Genomic DNA, 27037 nt, shown 5'->3' on the forward strand with positions numbered 1-27037 from the left:
TACGTAAACTCTTTTAAAATCCCAACAATAGGTACTTGACGTTTATTGCGGTCTTTGTTGAAATAGTAAATTGGAATTCGCCAATCAAAATTCCGCAAAAGCGCGAGGTTCTCTTTTGACAATATCTCGATTAGATTACAGCAAGCAATGGAAGGAATATTTGGGGGAAAAAACTCTTAATATACTGTAAAACATATAAAATTTCAAAATATAAAAGTGCATTCGTATTATTGATTATTATCTGAAATGCACAAAATACATGTATATTGCCAAGGCCCAATCATCACCATCTTTCCTTAAAATGTAAGTCATTACCCAGCCTCAAGTCGAGTTTTGATCACATTTTTATGCATTTTCCCTTTAAAAATATGAAAATATTGGTGCTGGAGGGACTGGTAATTAGAACACTGCACACACTAAATAATTCAAATAGACATAATTGGCAGCAAACATTTTATACGTAAAAAAATTTATACGTTTATTTAATCTGTTAGCGTATCGTCACGGAAAGGAGTTTGCTTAGGTTTCATTTTGCTGCCAAATTTGTAGTTGGAAGATGTTGTATCAAACGATTTAATTTTTTTTATTCAAGAGCCAGTCAACGATGTATATGTTTTAGTTCTAGTTTATGTTTTTGAAAGTTGGGGGGGGGGGGGGGGTGGGGTTGCAGCCGCATCTAAAAAATCTTGACAAGGAAAAAAAAGGAACAAATGACAACTTTTCCAAACCATGGAAATCCTAAATCCTGACGCTACCTGTCTGATCAAACATATATTCAGATGATAATTTACCAGTATTTTTCCTTGGTTCGAGACCAATTTGGGGTTTTTGACCAGCGTGGTATTGATTCTGATCAGCATATTAAGAGAGTGGATATGCCGGAACCTTGATGTGAAATAAATTATTGAACAGTAGCATGCTGTCTTCCTATTTCCTAAAATACCAGTGGAAATTTCGAGTAACATTCTACAAAAATATGATTAATAAATAAATGTTGCAATTTATTTCAAAACAAGATCATCAATCAACAAGTGACATATCTCTGTTATTTGTCAAAATAAAACATGTCAACAACATTCACTGAACATTACAAAGTGACGACTAATTTTTTTTCCAGGAAATTTCTCGTGAAGGTAAATTCCATTAAAACAATGTAATTGACACCCGGAGGTACAAGATGTCCTGCATATCGCCATTTCCTGGTGTGGGTCTCTCATACGACAAACTGGCAAGACAATTAGCTCGGACTTGTAGTTTATTTCGTAGTGTGGTTGCTTCACTTTATGTCGCAGCAGGTACTTGTCGAAGTCCAAAAATTAGCTCATAAATCTGGACAACATGCGCTGGCACAAACACATAGAAAGTGTACGCAGAGATGGATAAAAACCCAACTAAAAATACATCTAGAGGAAAGTTAAGGCGACATCGTAGAGTAAATATATAGTACTACACATGTTGTGCATGGGCTTTAAATAATTAAATCAGATACGACCTTTACATTACAATATGACTTAGTCCATTATTCCATGCATTTTATAAAAGAGTACCGATAAGCCATTGAAAAATTACTAACAAAAATTCATTGCAGAGTATAGGTTGCACATACATTACCTTACGTCAGTTGACGGTTTACTTTTGTAAAAAGGATACTAAACAAAAATTGTTCCAGCGGTTCCAGCATATAAATACTAGTGTTAAGGGTGTACTGGAGGTACCAGAAGTACAGGAAACTTTTGACTGAATTCACCACACCCATCCTGTCCTTGCGTGCCCCCGTTTCACTTTTATCTCTCCGCTCTGATCTCTCCTCACGCCCATACACGACTGAAGCGGTGTGAACAGCGCACGTACGAGGCAGGAACACGCGATACTTAGTCAGGGTCGTACGATCGCGGCTATTTAAATCTTACCCGAACCCACCGAGAAAATAAATGAACGTAATACTTGTAGATGCTATTTACCTGGTATTTATTTGTTGCTATAACGATGTGATTGCCACATTTCTGTAAACATCCTGACAAAACGATGTCCCAATTTTTGTTTTTACAGTTTTGAAATATTTTTCTTCTACATTTTTGAATTTTTTTTCTTTTGCGTCGGTTAAATGGTTGATCATGTGTGCATACGTTGACCTGTTATATAACTGATGATATAAAAAATAAGTAAATATTGAATAACTTCTTTTTGAAGAACGAAAAAGGAAAACCAAGAATTTCCTATTTTATAGGAGACATGTCTCAATTCTAATGCGCATTTCCATTATTTTCAGGCATGGTCATAAAATTCTAAAGCCTTGTTTTATATTATAGGCCTCAATTGCGAAGTTTTCGGAAGAATAAATGTTGTTGTTGGTAGAATTCTGCTGAATAATTGAAACTTGAAAATAAGAGTTGGGAATACCGCCAAATGTATACTGTCAGTGTGTGTCTACTATTTATTGATTTTAAGTTTATATTGAAATATTTGTGGTTTTGAATTATACATGAATTGAAAACAGGTGTGGGTGTAAGAATTTGCATTAATTTTTATAAATATCTTATTAATTAAATGTTATTTACGGGGGGGGGGGGGTGTATATTGTGTTTATTATAGTCCAGTCAATAATGTGCTATGAGAATAAGATCTTATTAATTAAAAGTTATTTAGGGGGGGGGGGGGAGGGTGTATATTGTGTTTATTTGATTTGAAATTATAGTCCAGTCAATAATGTGCTATGAGCATAAGCACCCGACGATTTAAAACTAATAAATCAAAATCCCTACTCTATTAAGTTATTATATTATTAATATGGTATATAAAACTATCTAAATTTTAAAAGAAAAAGTACATATGAACTAGGTGCATAACAATGGATATGTTGATCTTCTGTTATCTTTCCATATTTCTTTCTTTAAGGTATTCTTAATTATAGGACCCCCCCCCCCCCCCCGGGCCCCCCGTTTTTTTTAAATCAAATTTTCTGGTCTCGACGCGACGTTTTTACCAATTCACAACATTCGACATTGCATTCTATATGAATGGACTTGTACGATCATGAACATGAATATAAATTTTCCTTAATAATTTTTCAAATTTTCAGTAGTTCATCGATCCAAATTTTTGTGCACGCTAACAAAACCTGGAGCTACGCAAATGTCAATACTAGTAAACATGCTAAAGGCCGACTCACACAATTTAAGGATTGTCACAAACGTCCTAAAGCGTGTGATTTCTTGATATAAAATTATGACTTTGAAATTCATGAATCAATAAGTTAAACATTATTAGTTTTTTACATTACAAAGTTTACGACTAAAATATTTTCTTTACTAAAAGATGACATTGTTTTAGATTAGAATGTGGGATTTCCTTCTTAAATCCCTGGTTACTTCCCTGAACTTGCTTCCGTTGGCAATCAAATATGTAACCAATCATTGCTACTTGAAAACATAACATTTTATTTGTCATAATTTCAATATTTTCATTTTCCCAACATGATTGTACATAGCCATGCGCAGAGGGTCCGGATCCCCTCCCAGAATATTAAATTCACATGGTAAAATTATCATAAATACACCTCAGACCCACCCCCTTCCTTTGCAAACAGACTTGTCCCTTGGAGCCCCCCCCCCCCCCCCCCCCGACACACACACACTCCCCCTCGAAAATTTGTTTTAAAATAAATTCCGGATTTATACTATCCGTTTATACTTTACGTTTTCCATTTCTGCAAGCATTTCCGGTGTTGAAATTTGGATTTTCAATAAATGAACAAAAAATTACCAATGGCGTTAAGCTTTATTTTTCTAAAATACACTTATAGGAATGGAAATATTTGCTGACATAGGTTTATGAAATAATACAAATATGGCAGGGAATTTCTGGCAAAGCTCTCAGTAGTAAGTAGTACGATTTTAAGCAGTAAACATGTGGTAAATTATTTGATCTGAATATATTGCATTGGCTAGCTATAGTACTGAAAGGGACATAAATAACGTTATTTATGTCTTTGGTACTGAACGGTAGTCTTATTCCCTTTGTTTTTTTTAAAGTTTATTTTGAACTTTTGATAATCTTGAAACAATTACCATATAGTATCATATATGAAATAGACACCTTATATTTTTTTTTCCACAGTCAGCAGTGGTTATTTGATAAACAGGATTTGATGAGAGAAAGGCAGCCAGATTTAAAAATTCTAAACTCTGAAGAGGATTACCACAAAATTCTTATATTTTTTGCAAACTGTATGTCATTTATTTATTTATTTTTGCCATAACTCTGAAAAATATTCAATTTATTACAGGATAAAATAACAATAATTATAGCAAAGTAAAAAAAATCACTGTCATTGTATCATATAGACAATCACATGCACTGAAAATTGTTACTTTATAAAAGTAAAAAATAAAACGAGAATAAATGTAGAGAAAACAGGCTTTCATGATAAATTACATAAGAAAAAATCTCTAAATAATTAGGTTCTTTGTCATCAATGAGAGAATGGTGATCATTTAATATCTTTTATCATATAGGCCTATTCAATATTGCTTTCATGATGTTACAGTTATACAGTCCTTAGGGGAACAATTAAAACTACGACAACAAGTCATAGCCACTGCCACAGTTTACTTCAAGAGGTTCTATGCAAGGTAGGAATTACTGTTGATGCTGTTTTGGCCAAGAAAGTTTCATTCATCAAATTCCTTGATTAAAATAAAGCTTTGTTTGGTAGCACAAAAGAAATAAATAGATGGATAACTATTAACTAGGCTAGCTGAATTATCACAGATGATGATCAAGTATCTCACATACAATTTAGTTTCAATTTTGCTTATTTTGTTGAAAATGATATACTGTATAGAATTCATTTCTGTTTTTTAGGAATTCTCTGAAATGCATAGATCCATGGTTAATGGCACCAACTTGTGTCTTCCTTGCTTCAAAAGTAGAGGTAATTAAAGATGAAAAAACCACCATTTTTTTCTTTTATTCTACACCCCCCCCTAAAAAGAGTAAAAACACCCAAATAAATAAAAAAAAGTTAAAAACATTTACAAACCATGATCTTTACCTGTTAAATCTGATATGTTGAAATTGCAATATCAACTAGAAGAATTTTATGTTCTGCTCAAATCTTGTGCATATGGTATGAAACATTTTTTTGTGAAGAATTGTTGTCTGACTCTCGAGACACAGTCTGCTCAGCAGTAAACAACATGTTTTATGTAAACTGCGATTAGATGATAATAGATCGCATCAAAGATCAATCTCCGACTATGCTTTACTTTCATTGGTCAATACTTTATATGAATGATGAGATATTCTTGTCTCATGCAACAATGGCCAGGTTTGCAACAATGGTGAAGAATATGCTTCATGCAAAAATTTGCCTCCTTTGAGGTCTATCAAATCTCCCTATTTTTCACCGCAAGAGGTTTAATGGATTTTTATGTTACATTTTATGATTTCAAAATAAGTGTATCTGTAATTGATAGATTAATTCAACATTTATTTTGTTCAATTTGATCTTATTTTATATTCTAGGAATTTGGCGTCATTTCAAACAGTCGATTAATGACAACTTGCCAAACAGTTGGTAAATATTCAGATATTCTGACATACATGTCACAACGAAAATATTATTATGATATATTTTCAGCTGTCAACACTAATTCTGTGTACCATATTCAATGCAATTATTACATAAAAATCAATTTGTGTATCAAGGAGTATAGCGTTTAAAACATTCATTTATTGTAAATGCAAACTCATGCAGGCTAATTTGAAGATGGGTGTTGTATTTGAAGATTTCATAGTATTTTCTGTTAGCTTGTTTGAAGAAAATTTGGTGTTTATTTTCAGTGAAGAACAAGTTTTCTCATGCATATCCTCAGGAATACCCTTACAGAATCAATAGTGTTTTGGAGTGTGAATTCTTTTTACTTGAAATGATGGTAAAGATACATGTAGTTTTATGTTGTCTGTTTTTTTGTTCGTTTTTTTCTCAAATTGTGTCTGTAAATTCAGAAAACCCTCACTTGCATAACAACAGCTCATTGGTTTTTTGAAAGAATTTCAAATTTAAATTTTATATGAAGTATATCTTTCTATGACCTATGTCATGTTACTCAAGTATTTTTGTGGTTAACAAAAGTTTCTAGTAGTACTTAATTATCAAATTACTAATCTGCTCATCATTGCTCTTTGAGAGTTTTTTTTATAAAGCATACTGTAGACTGGGAGGACTATAATTTCTTTTAAGAAAAATGGAAAACAAATTGCAATCACAAAATATGTTAGAAATTTTTTGAATTCTATAACTCATCACATTCATGATAAGAATCTTGAATTGAAGAATATGATTGAATTTCTGAAACTTTTAATCTCTAGTTTTACAAGGAATATTTTACGATTTATACATAAAAATTGAATGCATTTTCAGGACTGCTGCCTTGTTCTCTATCATCCATACAGGCCTTTGACGGAATACTTCAAAGAGCTGGCTCATGAGGACTCACTGTATCCTCTTGCTTGGTAAGCTTATTCACTCAGGCCAAAGTAGATAATAGTGTATTTATAGCGTAGGTATATATACCAGGTATAGATAAAGAGGATATCAAAATTGTGTGATTTTATATTTGCTTCATCTAACGAGTTGAAATGATGTTTATACAATGTATTTGCTTTGCAAGCCTCATGAATACCAGTACAGTAAAACATGGTTATAGCGAACACCCTTATGATAAATTGAAACTTACAGCGAAATGATTCCCCGTAACTTTGTTACATGTTGTAAACTTGACGAATATTAAGAATTATACTTAAAACGAAGAAAAATTGTCCGTCCCTGGCACTTTGTTATAAAGCATGCATTATGTTATAAAGCATGTGGCAAATAAAAAATAGTTATCCAAAATTATATTTCAGACATATCTTATTTTTGATGCGAGGTTAAAATTTCACTGTGATCATTCTACATGTATGTGTTGATTTATTCCTAGGAGGATAATAAACGACAGCTTGAGAACAGATGTTTGTCTCCTGTATCCACCCTATCTCATCGCTTTAGGTAATTCATTACAACCCTTTTCTTACCATCTTATAGTTATTATACCCCAGGCAACTTCCAACACAACAAAGTTGCGAGGAGTATCATGTTTTTGACTGGTCTGCTAGTCCGTCAGTTTGTTTTTTTTAAGCATAACTCCTCTTAAACGGCTGAACAGAATTTTGTGAAATGTTATAGGTATTTAGGACACAAAATGTAGATATGCATATTACCAGGATATTCTGATTCCTTATTTTTCTATATTTACCAAAATGTAAATGAAAATTTCAGTATTGTTCATTACAAAGTCATAATTTGTTTTAATAAAATTAATTATCCAAACGATAGAATAATGATTTTTTGATTTCAAGCCTCATGAAATGAATTAAAATGAACAAATTATTATCTCTTCTCTAGCCTGTCTCCATATTGCCAGTGTAATACAGCAGAAGGATCTGAAACAATGGCTGGCTGAGTGCAGTGTAGATATGGACAAGGTAAAATGTATATACAGGTATTACTGGGAGGTGTTGATCCAGAAAATTTCCCGGGGAGGGGGGGGGGGGGGGTCCGTTAGGAGGATTTTATTTGTTGGTTCCAAGGCTTATTTTTGGTAACATTTCAGAGTTAATTTGATGCAAGTCAGAGTTTTCAGAAACAGACATCTTCGCAAGTCAAGGGTTTCTGATCTGCTTGCTCCTCACAAACCCTTAGCTAGCTTAGGTCAAAAAAAGAAGGAGGGCGTGGATTTCTTGACACCCATGACATCCTCTATTCCTTTATTAAACAATACTGATTTGATAGAACTTCATTGTTACATGGAAATTCTTGTTAAGGAAAAAATTTATGCTTCTTGTTTAAAAGAATTTTTTTAAACAGAAATTTATATTTTTATCATATTCAAATAAGAATTTTTTTATTTTATGAAAGTCAAACATGTACTAATTGATATGAACTGTCTTTATCTTGAAAAATATGATTGCAGATCTTGGAAATATCCAGACAGATTTTAGCATTGTATGAATTGTGGAAAAATTATGATGAAAAGAAAGAAATATCAGGGATTCTAGAGAAAATGCCTAAACCCAAAACAACGTAAGTACATGTATGAAACTTTATTTAGCATATGAAACCTTATTGATAAAATTTTATTTTTTGAATTATAAATGAAACCCAGAAAACTCAGAGCAGATACATTGTAAGTCTCTCTAAGTAACAGCCACTGTAGTTTCACTTTAAAATACATGGTACAATATCTTGTTTTAATTCATTCTTTATTTGTGATATTTAATCTTTTCTTCAATGACCTCTGGGTTATTGGATTGAAGTTATCTTCTCTTGTTTTTTTTTACTTCATTAAGTCCATCATCGCCACCAGATGTCGCTGCTCAGCAACAGGGCAATCAGCCAAATGTTGTGTAATGAGGACACACGTGATGGGGAAGTTCACAGATTTCTGCTCAAGTTTTCAGAAGACGGAGCAGAATTAAAAAGAATTTAAACTGTTGCCAAGCAACACCATCCAAATTTTTAATTTTTTAATTGATTTACTTTATTTTAAGTAATTGGAAATTAATGAATTCAAAATGAAGTAAACAAAAGTCAAAGGACTAATACATTTCATTAAAGTACAGTTCCAAACTTGACGTGTGTTTAAATTATGTACACATTTTCATGTAATAATAAAGCCGAATGTAATATGTTGTTATTTTTTATTTAAGCGCTAAAAAGTTGTCTATTTTATTTTTGCAAGAATTCATAGAAAATTATATCGAATGTGATAAAGAATGTACATATAAAACACCGTATTTGAATGTCTTCTCTTAACAAGCTAAATATATGCAAATGACAGACAGTTGATTGAACGTCAGCTCATGTCCAGTCTGTGTTTTTGTCTTGAATTATTTTAAGCTTTACTGCATACTCTCAACCTAACCTTGTGTCCGTCAGTATCAACGATGACACAAATTGTAAGTTAGAGATTAACTTTCCATAACTTTGAATAACACAGGCTTCAATTGATAAGAACCTTTTAATCTAGAAATGGGTGTTGAAACTTAGAAGTCGCAACAAAACGAGTACTGATATAGAATAATTTACTTGCAAAAGTCAGTTATACTTCAATGTTGGTGGATATCAACGGCAAGGAACAAACGCAACGTACGGAGCACTTCCATCGTCAGGGGGTCCGGATCCAACTGGAAAATTCAAATTTAGCACATGGAAATTCAGACAGTGTAATGTTAGATTGTATCTGCGAATGCAATGCATCGATTTCTAATAATCTTTAGGAATTGGGGAAAGCAGGTTACATAACAATGTTGAAGAAGAAACGACTTAGGTAAATAAAGAACTCAACATGCATCTATGAATTACAAATGACTGGCTTAAACAATTTGCATGCTAATTTCTGAACGCATGTGGAGTTCTTCATTTATATTTAATCATTTATTTCTCATCGAGAACCATCCGTTATATAATAAATTAACAAGTATACAAACAAACAAATTACACGCATTAAACACGTGTGGAGCAAGAAATATACGCTCTGTTTATGGATATTCTTGCTTAAATCGATAGGAAACGCGACCCCTTATCGTGTATACAAAGCAGCCTATTAATAGCAAGAAAATGAAAACAATCATCAGCTAGGAGCGAGAAATGAACATTGGAATACAGAAAAGTACAAGACGCGGATGTTGAATAGTGACCAGATTTTTAGATGAGGTTCAAGGAGCAGAATATTGACAATCAAGACTTTGTACGCGTGAACTTGACGAATACTATAATAAGCCAACCATGACATAGTACAATCTCAGTAGTTAGTAGGTAAGACGAGGAGAATGGGGACAGAGGTGGACTGGCCGAGAGACAGGGGGTGGTCTTGGGTCGTACTAGTGGGTAAGTAAAAAAAAAGCAACTAGTATGCAATTCGTTTATATATTTTTTGAAATTTGATTCCCGTTTGACCCCCCACCCCGCTCTCCAAATCGAAAGAAAGCAGAAGATATGATAAAACGATCATACTTGTACATGTGGTGATTGCATCATGAATGTGTAACGGTAGAGATTAATGGTCGTTTCGTTGTGGTAGAAATACCACAACTTCTTTATTTTCGTTGAATGTTTGTATACATCGAGGCCTATTTTTAACGACCTCTATCTTGCGTCGAGACAAAAACCTTTATTTAGCTTGTACAGCAGTACAAATGCAACGTGCATAACTAAAATGTTTGGACTCATTGTCATAAACACGAGATGTACACATGATCAATGTTGACTGTAATTTTTAACCATATTACTTATATTTATATACAATTTTTTTGTTTTGTTTTTGTTTTTGTTTTTATTTTATTTTTTTAGGGGGGGGGGCGGAGTGTTTCAATTGTTTACATGAAGCTCAAATGATTAAACTACTTTACTATCGTATGGATAATTAACAACCGGAGATTTAAAAATATGGTCAATAATCAGGGACATTCTCTATTAGGTAATTGATTAAGTCAATCAATCACGTTTTAAACGTTTTAAAATAACGAGTTTTGGTAGTAGAATAGCGAAACTTTAAAAATCTGATAATATAAAAAAAATGTATTTGAGATTTGACGTGCGTGGCTGATGAAAGCCACACTCTTTGAAACTGTTCTCTATAACTAGCAAACATTATGTGGTATTGGAGTGTAAACAGGGTGCATTGTTGAATCTTGTGCACTATTATATTTGATAACGATCATGGTTATATCCAAAATTATGCCGTTCGATGACATATTTCTATGATATCATACATGCGACTTGACTGCATGGTCGTGAGAGTGGCCTGGATTTGTGCAAAGTACAAGGGACGTTACTGGGTTAATTTGGCTGAATCTTGAAAAACAATGTCAAATTTTGATGATTTGTACCGTTAAATAAGACATTATCTGTCCTGACCTAAACTTACATCATATATGAACCAATTACAGCAGATCTAGACTGCCCTATTGATAAAGAAAGTTGATAAGGAATTTTTTTCACATGATAGAATAATTTTAGCTCAACCGAACATAAAGTTTCAAGTAACTCATGGTCAGAGAGGCGCATGAAGTTCAATGTTACATTTGGAAATATGTAACGTTAAAAATAAATGGGAAAATGTCATCTATAATAAACACTCGGGTTACAAGAAAATTGAGGTATAGAGAAAGCATTTTATTTTAGAGAAATTTAATGGTTTAAAAAAACCCTATTTACCCTAAGGGCTAGAAAAGTGCCACAATTGAATTAATAAAGTCAAATGTGTACATGTAATCAGTTCTAGCTTATTTCGATATAGTTTCCCTCTGTATATCGTTTGATCATTTGACATGTCCAAAAGTTTATGATTGTAAAAGTGTAGAATCCCCCGCCCTTAACCTATACGTACGTACTGTGTACATACATGCATGAACCACATATGGCTCCTTTGGTCAATAAGGAACAAAGGGGGTAGTTTACATAAAAACAAGCTTTGATTAAATTCTGATTATGTAGAGTCATGACTCCGGATTTCTGATGGTAGTCACAATCAAGGGGACAAAGAAGAGGTACATGTAAATCTAACGGGGACAATCTGTCCCAATTCCTCTAATGTAGATCAAAGCTAGAGTTTCAATTTATGGAATTAACAGGGAAGGGGAATGAGTACGTTTGTTCAAACCAGGACTATATGACGTGTCAAATAAATAGATAAACAAATAAATAAATAAATGAAAGGACTATATGACGTGTCAAATAAATAGATAAACAAATAAATAAATAAATAAATGAAAGAATAAATAAAGACAAAATGTTAAAGTCTGCGGATGAAGCAAAAAAAAAAAAAATAGAAAATAAAAAATGAATAAATAAATGTGAGATTGCGGCTAAACTACTTCTTATATTTATGTTGTTCACTTAGATGGACAGTCCAAAGTCCAATGTGTTAATTGATATATATATAAACGGTTCAAAATTCATATGATTCATAAACTACTCATTTTGAGTTCCTAGCTTATCCAGAATCATATTGTGGCATATATATATATATATATATATATATATATATATATATATATATATATATATATATATATATATATATATATATACACACACACACACACACACACATACACACACACGGCGAATATAGAACAAAATGGTCTATAAAACTGGCATAGAGGCTTGGATTCGGGTAATTTCCTGGGGGGAGGGGGTGGTGGTCCGAGGGAGGTGTTGTCTGAGGAGGGGGGGGGGGGTCCAACTCCAAAGCCTCTTTTAAAAGGGGAGAGGCGAACTTCTCTGACTCCATTCTCTCTCATATCTGTGCATGTCATGAAGACGTTATAGTTATTTGTTAAACCATTTTAGAAAGGCTGAAACGAAGGATATAGTTTTTGAAAACATTTCACAGAATTAGAGAAGATTGGTGGTTTTCTAGACGGTACCATGTAGTATTTAATACCAGTTTGCTGCAATCGGTTGGCACAATATGAATGCATTAACAAACGGGTCACTGTCATATCAATTTTTTTCATCATTTACCTAACCCATGACCCCAATCTTCAGTTTAACAGGGTACACGCAGTAAACATGCTACAGGAGCAGCTTTAAGACGAGCTCAAATATAATGGAAATGTAAACTAAATGTTCTCTATGTGAAAATAAACTATCAATACTGAATTCATCTCCTTTATGTATCCACAGGGAGCAGAATCATAAAGTCAATATGAGTAAAGACAATACATCTGAAAGATTTATTATAACTAGTCAACAGCTGGGGAAGCAGCTTTTACTAATAGTGCTATTGATTACTTAGCTTAGTGATTAAAATTACTAAGATAAAGTTCAAGAAACATCTACTTAAAGCAATATGAGCTACAATTTTCATGCTGAAATTTTTTATTACGAAAATGATATTTTCTTCTAAAATGACAAAAGTACCATGGTTCTTAAATTTCTACAAGCCATATTTTTGTGGAAAAAGCCGTTTAGAAGCCTAGATTGAAGTAAAATTGAATTATGGTCGTCCAGTACAAAAATTGATCTACTTTATATTCCTTAGAAGAGAAAAATCTTTCTTCTGACAAAAATTAATGATTTTTCCAAATCTTATTATAATAAAAGTTTAAGTTACATGCAGCCTTATGATACTAGCAGGTTTTTGGAGCAAAATAAAATTCTAAAAAATACAGCTCATATCGCTTAATAATCGGATGCACATGACATTTATTAGATATATGTCTTCTTGTAATTGTGCTCGGTCGATTCCCCAAGGATATCGCTAATAACGCACATTTTGCTATTTTCTTCTGGACCTGTTAAAAACTTATGATACCTGTACTCGTTACCCCGTTTTTTGTATTTATGTGTCTATTATCATTATTACTACTACGATTTTATTATTTTATTTTCATAAGCTTTGTTTGTGTTTTTTGTCTATTTATAGCAACAATGGCCACGTGTTTCTTGGAGATGGGGGTTTACAAATCCTTCGGAATCTACATCAACGCTTACTTAGAGGAATTCAACACCTCGGTGACAGTGGCTTCCCTCATTTCCGGAATTTTTTCCGTCACTTTTTGCTTCACAGGTTAGGAACTAGGTAACAATGAGTAAAACGCCCATAAAAAATCAGAGCCACTTCGAACACCTCTTTACTCTATAAAATACAATACTGCGAAATTACATATGTCAAAGTATGCTAGTATAGGCCTAACAACTCTTAATTATGTTTCACTGATTCCTTTGTTATTCTAATGAACATATAAAGAACTTGGGTACAATATCTACGAAATTCTCCACATTCAAAACGGTAGAGCGATAAATGTCTTTTGTCTTTTACGTGTTATTTCGGCATACTAGTAACATTTTCCAGCTTTGCCTTTGACTGCCTTTGGTACGGACAAGTTTGGATGCCGCCCCCTTGTAATGTTTGGAGGGTTTGCCCTGTTTCTGGGCTATCTTTTGAGCAGCCTCGCCACTGGTATTGGAGTTGTGATGCTGGCTCAAGGAGTTATAGGAGGTAACGCAAACATTTACTTGAAAATGATTTTTTTCATGAGAGAGGTTGAATATTATTTTAAAAGATCAAACGTTCATTAACGGTAATACATGCATGCTAATTATATTTCACCGTAAACAACCCCTAACGCGGGGGAGTGAACAAAAAGTAGGGGGGAGTCGATTTCAACGCATGGGGGAGTCGATTTTCTTCGCTTCGGAGACGGAAGGAAGACGGCGATAGTCAAACTTTGTATCGGTCATTGGTCCGAGTTCTCTATGCGTCTAGTAGTCTCAAACACTTCGAAACTAGTTGACAGATTTCAAATTCACGGTAATCGGGTGGTCAAAATATGCATTATTTGTAAGATATACGTATGGAACGCCATAGCTGCCTTAAGGTCAATTTCATATTATATGAATTGGGTGTTTCATTTATATGCAATAGTAATATCATTATATGCAGTGGTAACATCATTATATGCAATGCTAACATCATTATATACTGTAATTTCACAATTATATTCAGGGGTAAAGTCTTTATATGAAGTGGTAACATCATTACGTTATGTCGTAAGATCATTATGTACAGTGGTTCATTCATTATATGCTATGAATAAATCTTTACATGATATGATAAACTCATTTCATACAGATATGAACTCCTAATGAACTATTGTTCCATCGTTATGTTATGTGGTACTCTCCTCATGTGCAGTTGCAATATCCTTTTATGTAGTGCAACTTCTTGACTTCGTGATATGCAGTACTAACATCATGTTATGGTGTATTAAAACCTTTATGTATGGTGGTAAAACATTTATGTATTGCGGTGAAAGCTTTACATGCAATGGTAAATCCTTTATATGATGTGACAATTTTATTATATGCCGTTGTTGAGCCATTATATGATGTGGTCAGTTCTTTACATCATGTGATCATTTCATTATATTGAGTGGTTACTTCTTTATATGCAGTCGTAACTCTTTATGACGAGGTTGTAAACTTGTTCTCGCTGAAAAGTTTTAATGGGGAAGAGGTCCAGTTTTATTTTGAAAAAGATGCCGCATTCATTGTGACAGTGTACATGTATGTCGTATGTTTTGAATTCACGAGAGAGAGAGAGTTTGAGTTTCTCTGTTCTTGATACATCGATGTGTGATAAATCGAATAATTTTTTAGTAGAGTGCGCGTTTAATTTTTAAAGTAAAATGAATTTCAAAAAATGATTGTACTTTGTAGATATTTAATACCCCCTCTGCTTCTAGACCCGCGCATACAGTTAGGTTTGATCACTTTATGTATATTGATGTTAACATAGAACAATTTAATTTCTATTTGCTAGCGTGTTTTAAATATACATGTAATTCTTCGGAGCATAATTAATAAATCTAATTCTGTCTCTTCAAAAACGTTTAAATTGAGTTACTTTGCTCTTTAAAATCATGAAATAGCATCCATAATCAAAGTACCGAAGAATTGACGGGAGTTGATTTTGTCGATGTTTATTTATTTTAAGATAATGATATGTTATTTTGCATGACAAGTACATGTAGTTTCTAATTTGTATTTGAATTACGCACATTTTTATAATATGAATTTTTGGACTTTTTCGACAAGAATGTCGATAAACCCCCCTATGAATCATGTTGAATAATTTTTAAGATAAAATTAATTCAATCAAACTATGTATCAGTAATAAATATTTCTCGAAAATTGTATGGATCCAAGCAATATTGAACTCTAGTCTCGTTCATCCAAAAGCTCGGCTGACACCGTAAATCTCCGACAAGCAAGAGAGACTCTCTGCTTGTCGGAGATTTACGGAGTCAGCCGAGCGTCGAGTTAGACTATATTGAACTCTGGCGTAGGAAAACATACGACTACAAAAAATATCTAAATTGTTCGTACCCTTTAAAATCTATCTATTCTCAAGGTATTTATAAATAAGTTTCCTTGAAAAACAATGCTTTATCATACATTACATCGAATATATCAATTATTTTCAAGAATTAAGTCTTGTCAGCAGCGATGGTTGGTGCTGAGGTCCAAACACTGTTTCACTTTCGGTTTGTCTGAGTAAAATCAACTCCCAAAAACCGTGGCGCTTGGAACAAACTTGTCCGTACATCGCTGGTTCATACATTATTGCACGGCTTGCTTATAACGATGTCTAACAATATGTACATATATTTTTGAAAACGACATATTTTACAAAAAAAATACATTAACTTTTTCCATTGATGCGTTACTTTGTTTTAAAATCCCTCGTTTAGCAGCAGATGTTTACAATTCATGTTTATAATTTGAGCAAAGTCGGTAACGTTGAAAAAAATCAGCACACGTGTAAAATATTACAATGACAAGCGATGAAGTTTGCGAAGATTTAAAACACTGTTTTTTAAGGTGACTCACTACACCTTGAAATATTTTCTCAAATCAGCAGAAAATTACTTGAATATGATAGATATCATAATGGATAAGAAGTATTTAAGTCATATAGGAAGAAAATGTGCAATTTTGGAGAAAAAATTACGTTTCAAAAAATTTAATTCAGTTAACATGAACAAAAACTCTAGGCGGATTCGAACTCATTTGCGGTTCAGAAGCCCACTACATTAACCACTGAGCAACGACGATATACAACCCAATCGAACGGTATAAACAAAGGTGGCTCTATACACCACTTTTTGATGACGCAGTACGCAAAAAAGTAAATCTGGAAGCATGCACTTCCGGTCCTGGCTGATTTAAACTGAGGCGAACTGCATGGGGACCGCTCTTTTGAAAAATTTGTTAAATGAATAGATTAAATTTGATAATTGGAAAATTCATTACTTACAAGTAATGTAGTATGTGACACCTTCACGTTGTGTGATATTATTTATCAAAATAAACAATAAAATCAAGTATAATTTTTTAAATAGTTTCTTTCCCTTCATTGATATGTTACACCGTAGCGCAATGGGTTAGTGGTTTCACTACTAACCTGAAGGTCATGAGTTCGATTCCCGTTGAGAGCGATAAGTTTTTTATCTTTCCAAAATTTTCTAAAACGTATTTTTTGTTGAATACTGTGAAAGAAAATTCTAAAGCAGTGAAAGTATTTCAATTATTATATACTTTAATGCACATTAATATCGACAGATGTTCCTTACCACCATAATTGGATGAGAGGGTTGCTTTGAATTTCTCTCAGGTTGGGATACATAAATCCTATTAGCCAAGTCAATTTTCCCCTTTATTTATTGGACTTAGTTTTGCATAAAAGCGAAAAGATTCACTTATACGCGTACGGGCCTATAATGAAATACGTATGTATTTATCATTCCAAATTATATTTAGGAAATTTTCTTCAACTCAGAAATGCAAAGTCCCCAAGATGTTTCGGCCTTGGGACTTAGGAACGATAACCCTTACCTCAGGAACTTTCATACCAAATAAAATTTAAAATATGTTTTGCGTTAATCTGCAATGATTTTCATTCAATTTTTTATGTCACATTTATTAAAATACATTTTCTTATAACATCAAGCAACTTTTTCAGATGATTTGTCAACAGAGTTAGAAAGTATGAAAAATTATTTTTTGGGGAAATACTAAAAAAAATTGCAATAATAACATTTTTGAATGTTACGAAAAGTTATATATTTTTTTATGTGTCCGAAGGAAATATCCATCAAATGACAAAAACAATTCTCTCAATTTGTTAATAGCTATCTTTTTAAAAAATACTTTACAAAAACACGAAAAAACATTTAAAAATTCTTTAAAAATACCTATAGTATCCCTATCATCATTTTAATATTTGATAAGTATATGTTCTGTGGTCTTCTATTAAAAATTGGAATAAACTGTGGGTGTATAGAGCCACCTATGCCTCTTTGAAACAAAACTCGGATATGCCATGAAACCAGTCACATTTTTTGGTAGCTAACATTCAAGAAAAGTACATAACCCGACTTATCAGTGTACGTATGTATATATCATGATATGCTTGCTACTATCATAGCCCTAAGAATCACTGAAGAAAGCATTTTTACTGTGTATTTTGTAATAGTGTATATATAAAAGGCTCAGTTCAGCCACGCTCCTACTAGCACTAGCTAGTTGGAGCGTTGGTTAATTAACTGAATGGTCGCAGGTTTGAGCCTAGATCTGGTCATTCCTCCTTTTCTATCGCTTATAAATTTACATCCACCAAGTATACTTTCCTCTATTTCTTACGGAAATTGATTGTATAATTCATAGCTCAGACTGAAGTCTATATGCCTCGTTTATCAACAGGTCGAAATCTTTATCAAGCTAGGAAAAATCACAGACTGCACGAAATGATCATGATGATGTTAGACTCAGAAATAGGAAGAAAATGCCTTTTAATAAATGTATTTTCTTTTAATTCAATTTTTTTCTAAAAAAAAAAACAAAAACAAAAAAAAAACGAAATTAAATGGAAAACATGAGTAGTACATGTACTTGTCTTTATTGCTTTAATATCTGTGAATAAGTCAAACCATTCTATTTATTAGATTAAGTCGACTTTTATAGACATCGTTTGAATGCTATTCGTTATGAAAAAATAAGCTGAACATTTCCTATACAGTGAAATAAATTTTATTTTTCTACTCCCCCGTGCGTTCTGTTTTCCAAAAATCGAATCCCCCTACGTTACCGTTACATCTGAACAGAAAATGTCTTGATTATTCATTTTTTTCTTCGACTTGTTAAGATTTGATAATTGCACTTAAAAGGTTGATCATTTGTTCGACTGTTTCAACTGTCTGTAACCCAAAGCAAGTCGTATATTTTACAAATAATGCATATTTTGACCACCCGATTACCGTGAATTTGAAATCTGTCAAATAGTTTCGAAGTGTTTGAGACTACTAGACGCATAGAGAACTCGGACCAATGACCGATACAAAGTTTGACTATCGCTGTCTTCCATGCGGTATATATTTTTTGGAAATACTTCTTATAAATGCCTACAAAATGCGTGACCTAAATTCCTTCCGTCTCCGAAGCGAAGAAAATCGACTCCCCTATGCGTTGAAATCGACTCCCCCCTACTTTTTGTCGACTCCCCTGCGTTAGGGGTTGTTAACGTTGCATTTTGTCATTGTTCTTGATTTCATCTTTTAGCCATGGGTTCTGCCGCCATTCATTCACCAAGTATCATAATTCTAGGAAGATATTTCGATAAGAGGAGAGGGTTTGCGAATGGAATAGCGATAGCTGCCGGCAGCTTGGGCGGGTTTGCCACTCCTATAATCTTTACCAAGTTAATGGAAGAGTATTCCATCCGAGGTGCTCTCCTTCTGCAGTCGGCCATCTTACTCAACATAGTGCTTGCTGCCTCCTTTTTTCGTCCAACAGAACTCACTGCAAAGTTTGCAAATTACGACAAAATGAAAAACAATAGAAAAAAATTAAATGGAAACGTTAAACCAGAAATAATCGACGAAGAATTCTCAAACGGATCTCTGTTGTTGGGAGACACTCCGAATGGCGTAGAAGTAAACCAAGAAGGGAATGGGTTTGTTTCTAATTCTTTGAATTCAATTGAAAGGATATGCATAAAAGAAATCTCAACACCACGTTTGTCTCACCTCAGGAAAACTGCAGCGAAAGAGCACGGCGACAGTGCGTCCACTGCGTCTCAGTTTAGTAGTGTCCACAGTTTGATGTCGCCATCCATAGCTGACATTCATTTTGCATCCACAGTGGAGCAAGCAGACGACGAGAAAGAATCCAGTAAAAAATCGTGCACAAGTGCGTTTTTCAAAATAATGGATATCAGGATGTTGAAGAACAAGCTTGTGCTCCTTTTCACCTTCATTTTCTGCTTTGGTTCGGTTGGGACCTGTCTTGGAATGATATTTGTGGCGCCATTAGCGCGTGACAAGAATCTCACCAAAGATGAAATAGCAATAACAACCGCGTTAGTCAGTGGGTCGGAGTTTATTTTTCGAATTGTTTTGGGATTTGTTGCTGACATGAATATTGTTGAGAGGTACCGCATTGTGCAAGTTTCCCTTTTCGGAACCGGTGCTATGCTATTTTTTATTCCTCTTCTGGAGTCCTTTTGGCATTTTACTATCTTCAGCGTTTTGTACGGTTTATTCAGCGGACCACTGATTTCTATGTATTCCCCTGTCTGTATAGATTTTGTAGGGATAGAGCGATTTCATCGTGTCATGGGTATTTTAATTTCATTCCAAGGAATTCTTCTGGGTGCCATTGGACCAGCTGTAGGTATGGGTTTACTTTACAATATGGGTTTACTTTACAATATGGGTTTACTTTGCATAATGCATCAATGAATCGCATCATATACATGACTGATTGTGTCTGCTCATTTTCAAATACATGTAATGTCTTTTTGTAGGCGCATTAAGAGATTTGTATGGTTCTTACGTACAGGCATACCAACTGATGGCATCGGTGACATTACTAGGTGCAACTCTGTTCTTTTTTGTTCCATGCCTGCGAAAGCAGGTACCAACAACAGAAACTGTTATAGAATGAGATATTATAGTACATGTATTTAAAATAAAAGCGATAATTACGAATGGGTGTCTTCTTCTTGTGTTTTATTTTTTGATTTAGTTATGATAAATTACAACATTTTTAATACTTTATTGAACTCAAATACAGGTAAAAGTTTTCCATTTTTACACGCTGGTTGTGTGAACGCGCATGTGCCGGTTTAAGTTTCCGGACTGTGAAAATCTAAGCAGACACAATTTACACTGATAAGGTTTCTCTCCAGAATGGATTCTCAGATGCTTTGTTAAAGTGGAACTGTCGGAAAAAGCCTTTTTGCAAAGCCTGCATCTGTAAGGACGTTCTCCGCTGTGAGTGCGCATGTGCGTTGTCACGGAAGAACTTTGCGAGAATCTCCTGTCACACATTGGACAGTGAAAGGGCTTTTCCCCACTATGTGTCCGAGTATGCGCCGTGAGATTTGCCGCTTGTGAGAATGATTTACTACAAGTAGAACATTTATACGGTTTCTCCCCGGAATGTGTTCTTAGATGGGTTTTCAAAGTACTTGGTCGAGCATATGTCTTGCCACAAATTCGGCAAAGATTAACCTTATTGGATTCACATTGTATGCTGGTGCTATGACGGTTCCCAAGAAATTTACTTCGTTTCCACTGTGAAACGGCACAGAGGCGAGCTGCCTCCTTGTAGTTTTCTGTAGGTCGGTAGATAAAATTCCGGCTGTCCGCAGTCGAAAATGGTCTCATTTCGTGCGTGATGGAGTAGGACGCTGGATACTGCGGAACAGACGACGTGTTGTATTGCGGTGAAACTGGCGGGAAACTGTACTGGTTGTATTGGTAGGAAGGCGGTGGGGTGGCGGATCTAGGTTGAGGGTTACTCGACCATTGCTGAACAGAATACTGGTTACCGCCCATGTTGTGGGGGACCCCGACATTCATACTCATGCTGACATTAACACTCATAGATGGAAACACGTTATTCTGCTGGGGGTCGTTTCCTGGGTACTGTTGTACCGTGAACTGGTTTGGGTTTTGTTGAGGGTAGGTCCCCGGATGAAAGGAACTGTTGTGATAGGTCACTGTGGGCTGGCTTGGAGTGGCCCCACCCCCGTGTCCGAGGTGCATTGTAGAGGATATCGGTGATAACTGACCACTGTAGCCTGGCCGGACCACCGCATTTTTTAGGGACAAGAGAGCATCTGCGATATCTTGGGACTTGTCTTTGAAAACAGAAAATTCCCTGAAAGTGAAAACAAATGGAATCATTTTTTTTTCAAAAAGATAACCCATATTGAACATAAATTTGAAAGTAGACTTACACCAGTTTTTGTCAAATATTATCATGTACAGAAAATTAATATTTATTCAAACTGATATCCATATAAACGCTTTTACAAAGTAATTAAGATTTTTTTCGTTTGTCTGAAACAAATATGATACATGTAACAATACATTTTGAATATTAATTTGAAATCAAAGTGTATTTCAAAGTGTATTTCAAGCAATTTTTTACCTATCTTAAATTCACCAATGCATATGCATATTTCTTTTCAACGTATATTTTTGAAATGTCGAAAATCAATATATAGTCATAAACACTTTCCCATATTAATTTTTTCTGTTATTAAAAAACATTTTTTTTTCAGCGAATTTTCACTAAGAGTAAGAAATGCAAACTGCTACGTAAATTTATAGTTCAATTAAAACAATTATTTATAATTAATAAGAATTTAATTTGAATATTTTGATTCTGTCGATATTTTTAACATTTATCGGGGTTTTTTCCCTACAACATGCAAAAAGTCAATCATGCATCTATAATTAAAGAATTTTAACTGGTAGTGTCAGAATTCTGTAATTAATTAGAAATTGATAGAAAATTGAACCAGTTTCGTTTAAAAAATTGGACGTATAAGATATGATTTAAGAACAAACAAATATTACAAGGATGGAAGCAAAAAACGTACTTTCGTTATTTTACTACGTGTAATGTTTAGCGTTTCCGATCGAAATTTTGTTCAAAATTTTAAGCTTGCTAAAAAACAACCCGAAATTAATAAATTGTACACCGTACACGGTTAAGAAAACATTTAAAATGCGTATTTACGCCTGTATCATTTTTTTGACTTGCTATATTTTTATATTTAAGTTTCGTTTCTGTCGAATTCTTTCCTCCATATTTTATTGAATAATTTATACGTTTGTCTGGATTAAGTAAAATATCACTGTTCTGACAATTTTATAGATACATACCCTTGAAATCGCGCAACGAAAAATCCACTATCACTTTAAAATGATTCCGTTGGAAATGATTTTACAATGTTTAGGTGAGAAGGTAATGAGATATGTATTAACCTTTAAACTCTCAAATCAAGCACCTGCAAAACTTCAGACTGTCCATCTTGTGGGTATACCGGACGCACAAGTGTCTATTTCTTTTTGTTATTAATGACACTTTAGTGTTTGCCGTTTTTCTAAGGGGCAGGGTTATGTATGATCAGAGGCGAAATCTAATCCAATATTGCCCAGTCTTCAATATTTATTCTCCCCCTGATCGTTAGAATTTCGGATTACATGACAACTTTTGGAAAAACAAACAATATTTGTAATTTACTGGTAGGATACTAATGAGAATTGAGTCAACTCTCGCGAGATTTCCTAGACACCGACTATACGTACCTTTTGTATAAACATGGACTAGACTATAGAGTTCACGAAAGAGGTCTGCATATTTGTATATATCAACAGTGAAAATGAAGTAGTTCAACGGGTGAAAGTATAAGCATACAAAAGTACATATACCCAATTATAAGATCCTTTTATGAATGAATTTAAAAAAAAAATGGAAAAATTTGGGAATCCGTCATTAGTTGGTAAAGAATCACTTTAAAAAAGATTCTTTTTGCCTCAAAACCAAATTATATCTACATTGTTGGTTCAATTTAAGAATGAAAACCTTTAACGAAGGAATAAAAACGCAAAAAGGGTTATTTATTCAAATGAAAGTAACCGAAGGCACCGGGGAAATATGGCATTCCATGACGAGAATTAAATTTGACTTAAGAAATTTGAGTGAAATATTGTACTCACTTGATTGTAGGTGTACAAGGCGGAAACGAAAAGACATTTGGAATCGGTTCAAATTCGATGGTGGTCATAGGATAGGCGTTGATATTGACACCAAGCGGTGACCTTGAGAGGTCAGACCGTCTGTCCTCTGACCCGCAGTAGAAATCATCGTATGTGGATCCATTGGGGGCGTAACTGTCCAGTTCTGTGTACATGATCTGGCGTAAATTTTTGTGAAAAAATAAACAATTCGTTATTTTTTACGTTCACAAAAAATAAGTAAAAAAATAAAATATAAAGATAAATTCTTGCATAGAGTAAAAAAGCCCAATCAAATTAAAAAATTTTTAAAATGATAACGGATGACAATTATTTCCAATGATAATTTGAAACAATCAATTGTTAGATTCATAAATATGAATACTTTATTGGTCTCTTGAACCAAATATGACGCATTTCAAAAGTCAGCAGATCTGTAAAAATATTAATGACGAAATAGAACGGTACGATTGCTCTGCGTGGTACAACTTCCAGGTAAAGAGTAAGAGAGAACTGTTCTATTGCATTGTGAATTTTATGCGTTTGAAAAATATGCCGACTAATATGTTTGTATTTTTATATTTGTAAAGTTATAAAACTAAAATACGGATATACAATGTATACGCATGATGCTAATACTTATAAATTGTATGCCATAATAGGTTAATTGATTGCAATTGACAACGACGTACATGTAACTTGTTTACATTTACATTGCATTCCCGCCACTTGACATACAACTTACGCGTATAGTACTAAAAATGGTCTTTTCTCAAAATAAAATAAGGTGAATTGCATTGATGCGCACTGCATGTTTGGTTTTATTCAACAAAGGGTCAGGAAAAATATAAATTCTAAAGGATTTTTTTTTTTAGAAAAATACATTGTTGTTTCAGTTTGCAATTGGTACTCGGTCAATCCTCGCATTCAATGCAAGTAAATGAATATAAAAATAAAATTAATAAATAATAACTTAGAAAAATGGATGAAAAAAAGATATTCAGGAAACTTGACAAAATTACATGTATTTGACGCTTTGTTATTTGGGAAATCGGTTGAATTATATAATCATAAGGAATGGTCAATACTGATTTTCATACGAAAAAATTATGGAATATATAACGAAACATTTAAGCAATTATATAATAGTATATCTGTATGAATCACTGGACTAAAGGTTATATTACTAAGTTATAATTTTTAGATATATTTTAAAAATGTTCCTTTTAACATTTATTGTTTGTTTTTAAAGCGTTTCAGGATTTATATGGGTTTTGCGAGTTTCTTGACCAAATTGCACCAGTTTTTGTTTATCATTTTTATAAAATAATTGTAGGAAATTTTAATTCTAACATTCTACATTGGTTGAAAACGTTCTGCAAATTTGACAATCGAGAAAAAACATCAGACTATGTATATTTTGTGTAAATGAAATGAAAACATACCTTCTGAGAAAAAAAAATAGTCCTAAACGTTGTAAGAAGCGACCCTCTCCGTCCTCTGTAGCTTTTATAAGCCGGAATACTGACACTTCCTTTATTTTATGCTAATTTATTATCAACCAATAACAGACTCCCTGGTCCTATGAAAAAAGATCGGAAAATACGAGGGAGGAGAAGTCGCAACAAAAATGAAGATTTTTTTTTTTAGTTGTTATGAATATTTTTCACAAACTTTTTAATAAGGTTTATTAATGTAAAAAGAAGATTTTAAGGTAGTTTTTAATGTTTTAAAACCAAAGTTGAATCTGTGAAGTAATTGAGAGCTAGGAAAATCTACAAAATTAATTTTTTACTGTATTTGTGGAAATTCTAGTTTATACTGTATATGTAGAATCGGTGTTGTGAAACGAAGTAGTTTGGATAATTTAGGCCGTCCATGTTGAGCTTGTTTGGGTATTTATAGACAAACTTGTTTCGAATTTTTTTTTAAAATTATGTATATCAATGAACAATATAATTCTTAAATAGCGTCATTTTGCAGAAATATATAATTCCTGAATTTTGCGCAAATTGTATACAACTGATGCTTTGTACATGTGACTGTATATGAAAAAGTTACTAACAATATGTCTCGGCTCGGGTAACATTTTACAATTAGTTATCATATGATAGTGATACCAATTAAGGGTTTAAGAGTGCGGCGGGACGCACGTGCGCCTGCTTAAGATAGGAGTAAAGATGATGAGCACACGTGACGTCCGGTAGAGATCGAGGAACTTTGAAATTGGCCATTCACCGACTCCATTCAGTAAATTCTATTTCAAGATGTAAAAAGAAAGTATAGAGTAATTTATAATCATCCGATTTATCAAAGATTTATGTGTTTTTGAAAACATGTTATTTTGTTCTTAATATGGCTGATTCCATTCCTTGATTTATTATATCTGTCCTTGAACATTATTGTTTGTATTTTACGATTAAACTGCTTTTGGTACCAGATACATGTTTTGTGAAAAAAAAATATTTGATGAAAAAAAATTCATTAGAGAATATACCACGTTGTAGAATTTGAAATAGACCTCAAGAAGTACATCTTGATCTTTACCCTTGATTTTATTTGTTAAATTTTAATACTTGAACATCAATTTAATATATGCATTTGGGAACATGATGAACATTGTTTGAATCAATTCATAAAATTTAAAAAACACTTTTTTTTTCTATAGTCCAGCACAAAAAGGATCAAACAGATTTTTCAAAACGGAAAACGACAGAACAAAGCAGCCATTAGGAAGAAAATATCAGTAATTACGGAAAAGTTTTTTTTTGTTATCTACAAATCGTAAAAAGCACCGGGACACGCGCACGCTCGCGGCTACCGGGAATCTGTCAGGGTAATGTGTCGTCTGCTCACACTGACCATGGCTGGAGGAAAGGTGAGACACCTCGTGCGCTGGAAACCATCGGAAACCGGGGTCAGAGGAAAATCAGAAAAGACTGGACCCTGGGAGGGAGCGCACGGGTGTCAGGCTGTCATTACTGGCCCCAAAGCGTGTGATTACTGGTGTCCGTTCCGGTTTTTGGACCGAAAAAATAAAGAAAAAGGAAGAACCTAAAGAGGTATGTTTTACGATATGTTTTGTGCGATTCTCTGATGCATTGTGCTCGAGAAGCTTATCAGTAGTGCCACGATCATAGAAATTGCTAGAAGTGTTGTGAAGGATCAGGGTCAAACGCTTATTTTGTTCAATCTAGTTTCCAAGAGTTCTCCAGTGTTCAACCATTTTATTTTTAGATGCAATAAGGTACTCGAATATGAATGCGGGTATTCGTTTTGTTTTGAAGAGTTTCGAATTTGTTTCCCAGCGGAAGTTGATGCAGTTGTCGTCTGCTTCCATCTGAAAGGAGAGGGAAGTTTTCGGATATTTTGATACTGTTGAGAATTGCTC

At 33.6% G+C, this 27037-nt stretch overlaps 3 protein-coding genes and 1 long non-coding RNA gene across 5 annotated transcripts; 2 read left to right on the forward strand and 2 right to left on the reverse strand.

Moving 5' to 3' along the window:
* Positions 1-980: 980 nt before the first annotated feature.
* LOC105334253 (uncharacterized) lies at positions 981-2380 on the reverse strand. Its single transcript, XR_901087.4, has 2 exons — positions 1651-2380; positions 981-1403 (listed from the first exon to the last, which is right to left on the reverse strand). It is a non-coding gene; the product is annotated as an uncharacterized lncRNA (long non-coding RNA).
* Positions 2381-3712: 1332 nt separating this feature from the next.
* On the forward strand, positions 3713-8730 carry LOC105334269 (cyclin-C). Its single transcript, XM_034472161.2, has 11 exons — positions 3713-3878; positions 4117-4226; positions 4547-4631; positions 4864-4933; positions 5527-5578; positions 5845-5936; positions 6425-6516; positions 6984-7051; positions 7448-7527; positions 8016-8125; positions 8392-8730. The coding sequence occupies exons 1-11, from the start codon at positions 3847-3849 to the stop codon at positions 8450-8452; spliced, it is 852 nt and encodes a 283-aa protein (XP_034328052.1). The 5' UTR covers positions 3713-3846; the 3' UTR covers positions 8453-8730.
* Positions 8731-9609: 879 nt separating this feature from the next.
* LOC105328247 (monocarboxylate transporter 5) lies at positions 9610-20601 on the forward strand. 2 transcript variants are annotated; one of them, XM_011429030.4, is made up of 5 exons: positions 9610-9931; positions 13476-13619; positions 13905-14051; positions 19172-20284; positions 20418-20601. In XM_011429030.4, exons 1-5 carry the CDS (start codon positions 9874-9876, stop codon positions 20555-20557), a joined length of 1602 nt encoding a protein of 533 aa, XP_011427332.3. In that variant the 5' UTR covers positions 9610-9873; the 3' UTR covers positions 20558-20601. The 2 variants fall into 2 exon arrangements, with proteins under 2 accessions (XP_011427332.3, XP_065924607.1); XM_066068535.1 differs by lacking the exon at positions 9610-9931 and having other exon boundaries at positions 13491-13631.
* LOC117689864 (protein glass) lies at positions 19876-25139 on the reverse strand. The gene is made up of 3 exons (XM_034472160.2): positions 25092-25139; positions 23629-23825; positions 19876-21778 (listed from the first exon to the last, which is right to left on the reverse strand). The coding sequence occupies exons 2-3, from the start codon at positions 23820-23822 to the stop codon at positions 20704-20706; spliced, it is 1269 nt and encodes a 422-aa protein (XP_034328051.2). The 5' UTR covers positions 23823-23825; positions 25092-25139; the 3' UTR covers positions 19876-20703.
* Between the last annotated feature and the right edge of the window lie 1898 nt (positions 25140-27037).

This window comes from Magallana gigas, chromosome 8 (genome assembly GCF_963853765.1).
Source record: "Magallana gigas chromosome 8, xbMagGiga1.1, whole genome shotgun sequence".
In the NCBI taxonomy this organism is placed as follows: Eukaryota; Metazoa; Mollusca; class Bivalvia; order Ostreida; family Ostreidae; genus Magallana; species Magallana gigas.

Coding starts and splice junctions, on each gene's coding strand:
- LOC105328247 (XM_011429030.4), top strand. CDS start 9,874: ATGGGGACAGAGGTGGACTGGCCGAGAGACAGGGGGTGGTCTTGGGTC. Junction 9,932..13,475: donor GTCTTGGGTCGTACTAGTGG/GTAAGTAAAAAA, acceptor GTCTATTTATAG/CAACAATGGCCACGTGTTTC. Junction 13,620..13,904: donor CGTCACTTTTTGCTTCACAG/GTTAGGAACTAG, acceptor AACATTTTCCAG/CTTTGCCTTTGACTGCCTTT.
- LOC105334269 (XM_034472161.2), top strand. CDS start 3,847: ATGGCAGGGAATTTCTGGCAAAGCTCTCAGTA. Junction 3,879..4,116: donor TTCTGGCAAAGCTCTCAGTA/GTAAGTAGTACG, acceptor TTTTTTCCACAG/TCAGCAGTGGTTATTTGATA. Junction 4,632..4,863: donor TTCAAGAGGTTCTATGCAAG/GTAGGAATTACT, acceptor TCTGTTTTTTAG/GAATTCTCTGAAATGCATAG.
- LOC117689864 (XM_034472160.2), bottom strand. CDS start 23,822: ATGTACACAGAACTGGACAGTTACGCCCCCAATGGATCCACATACGAT. Junction 21,779..23,628: donor CCTTGTACACCTACAATCAA/GTGAGTACAATA, acceptor TTTCACTTTCAG/GGAATTTTCTGTTTTCAAAG.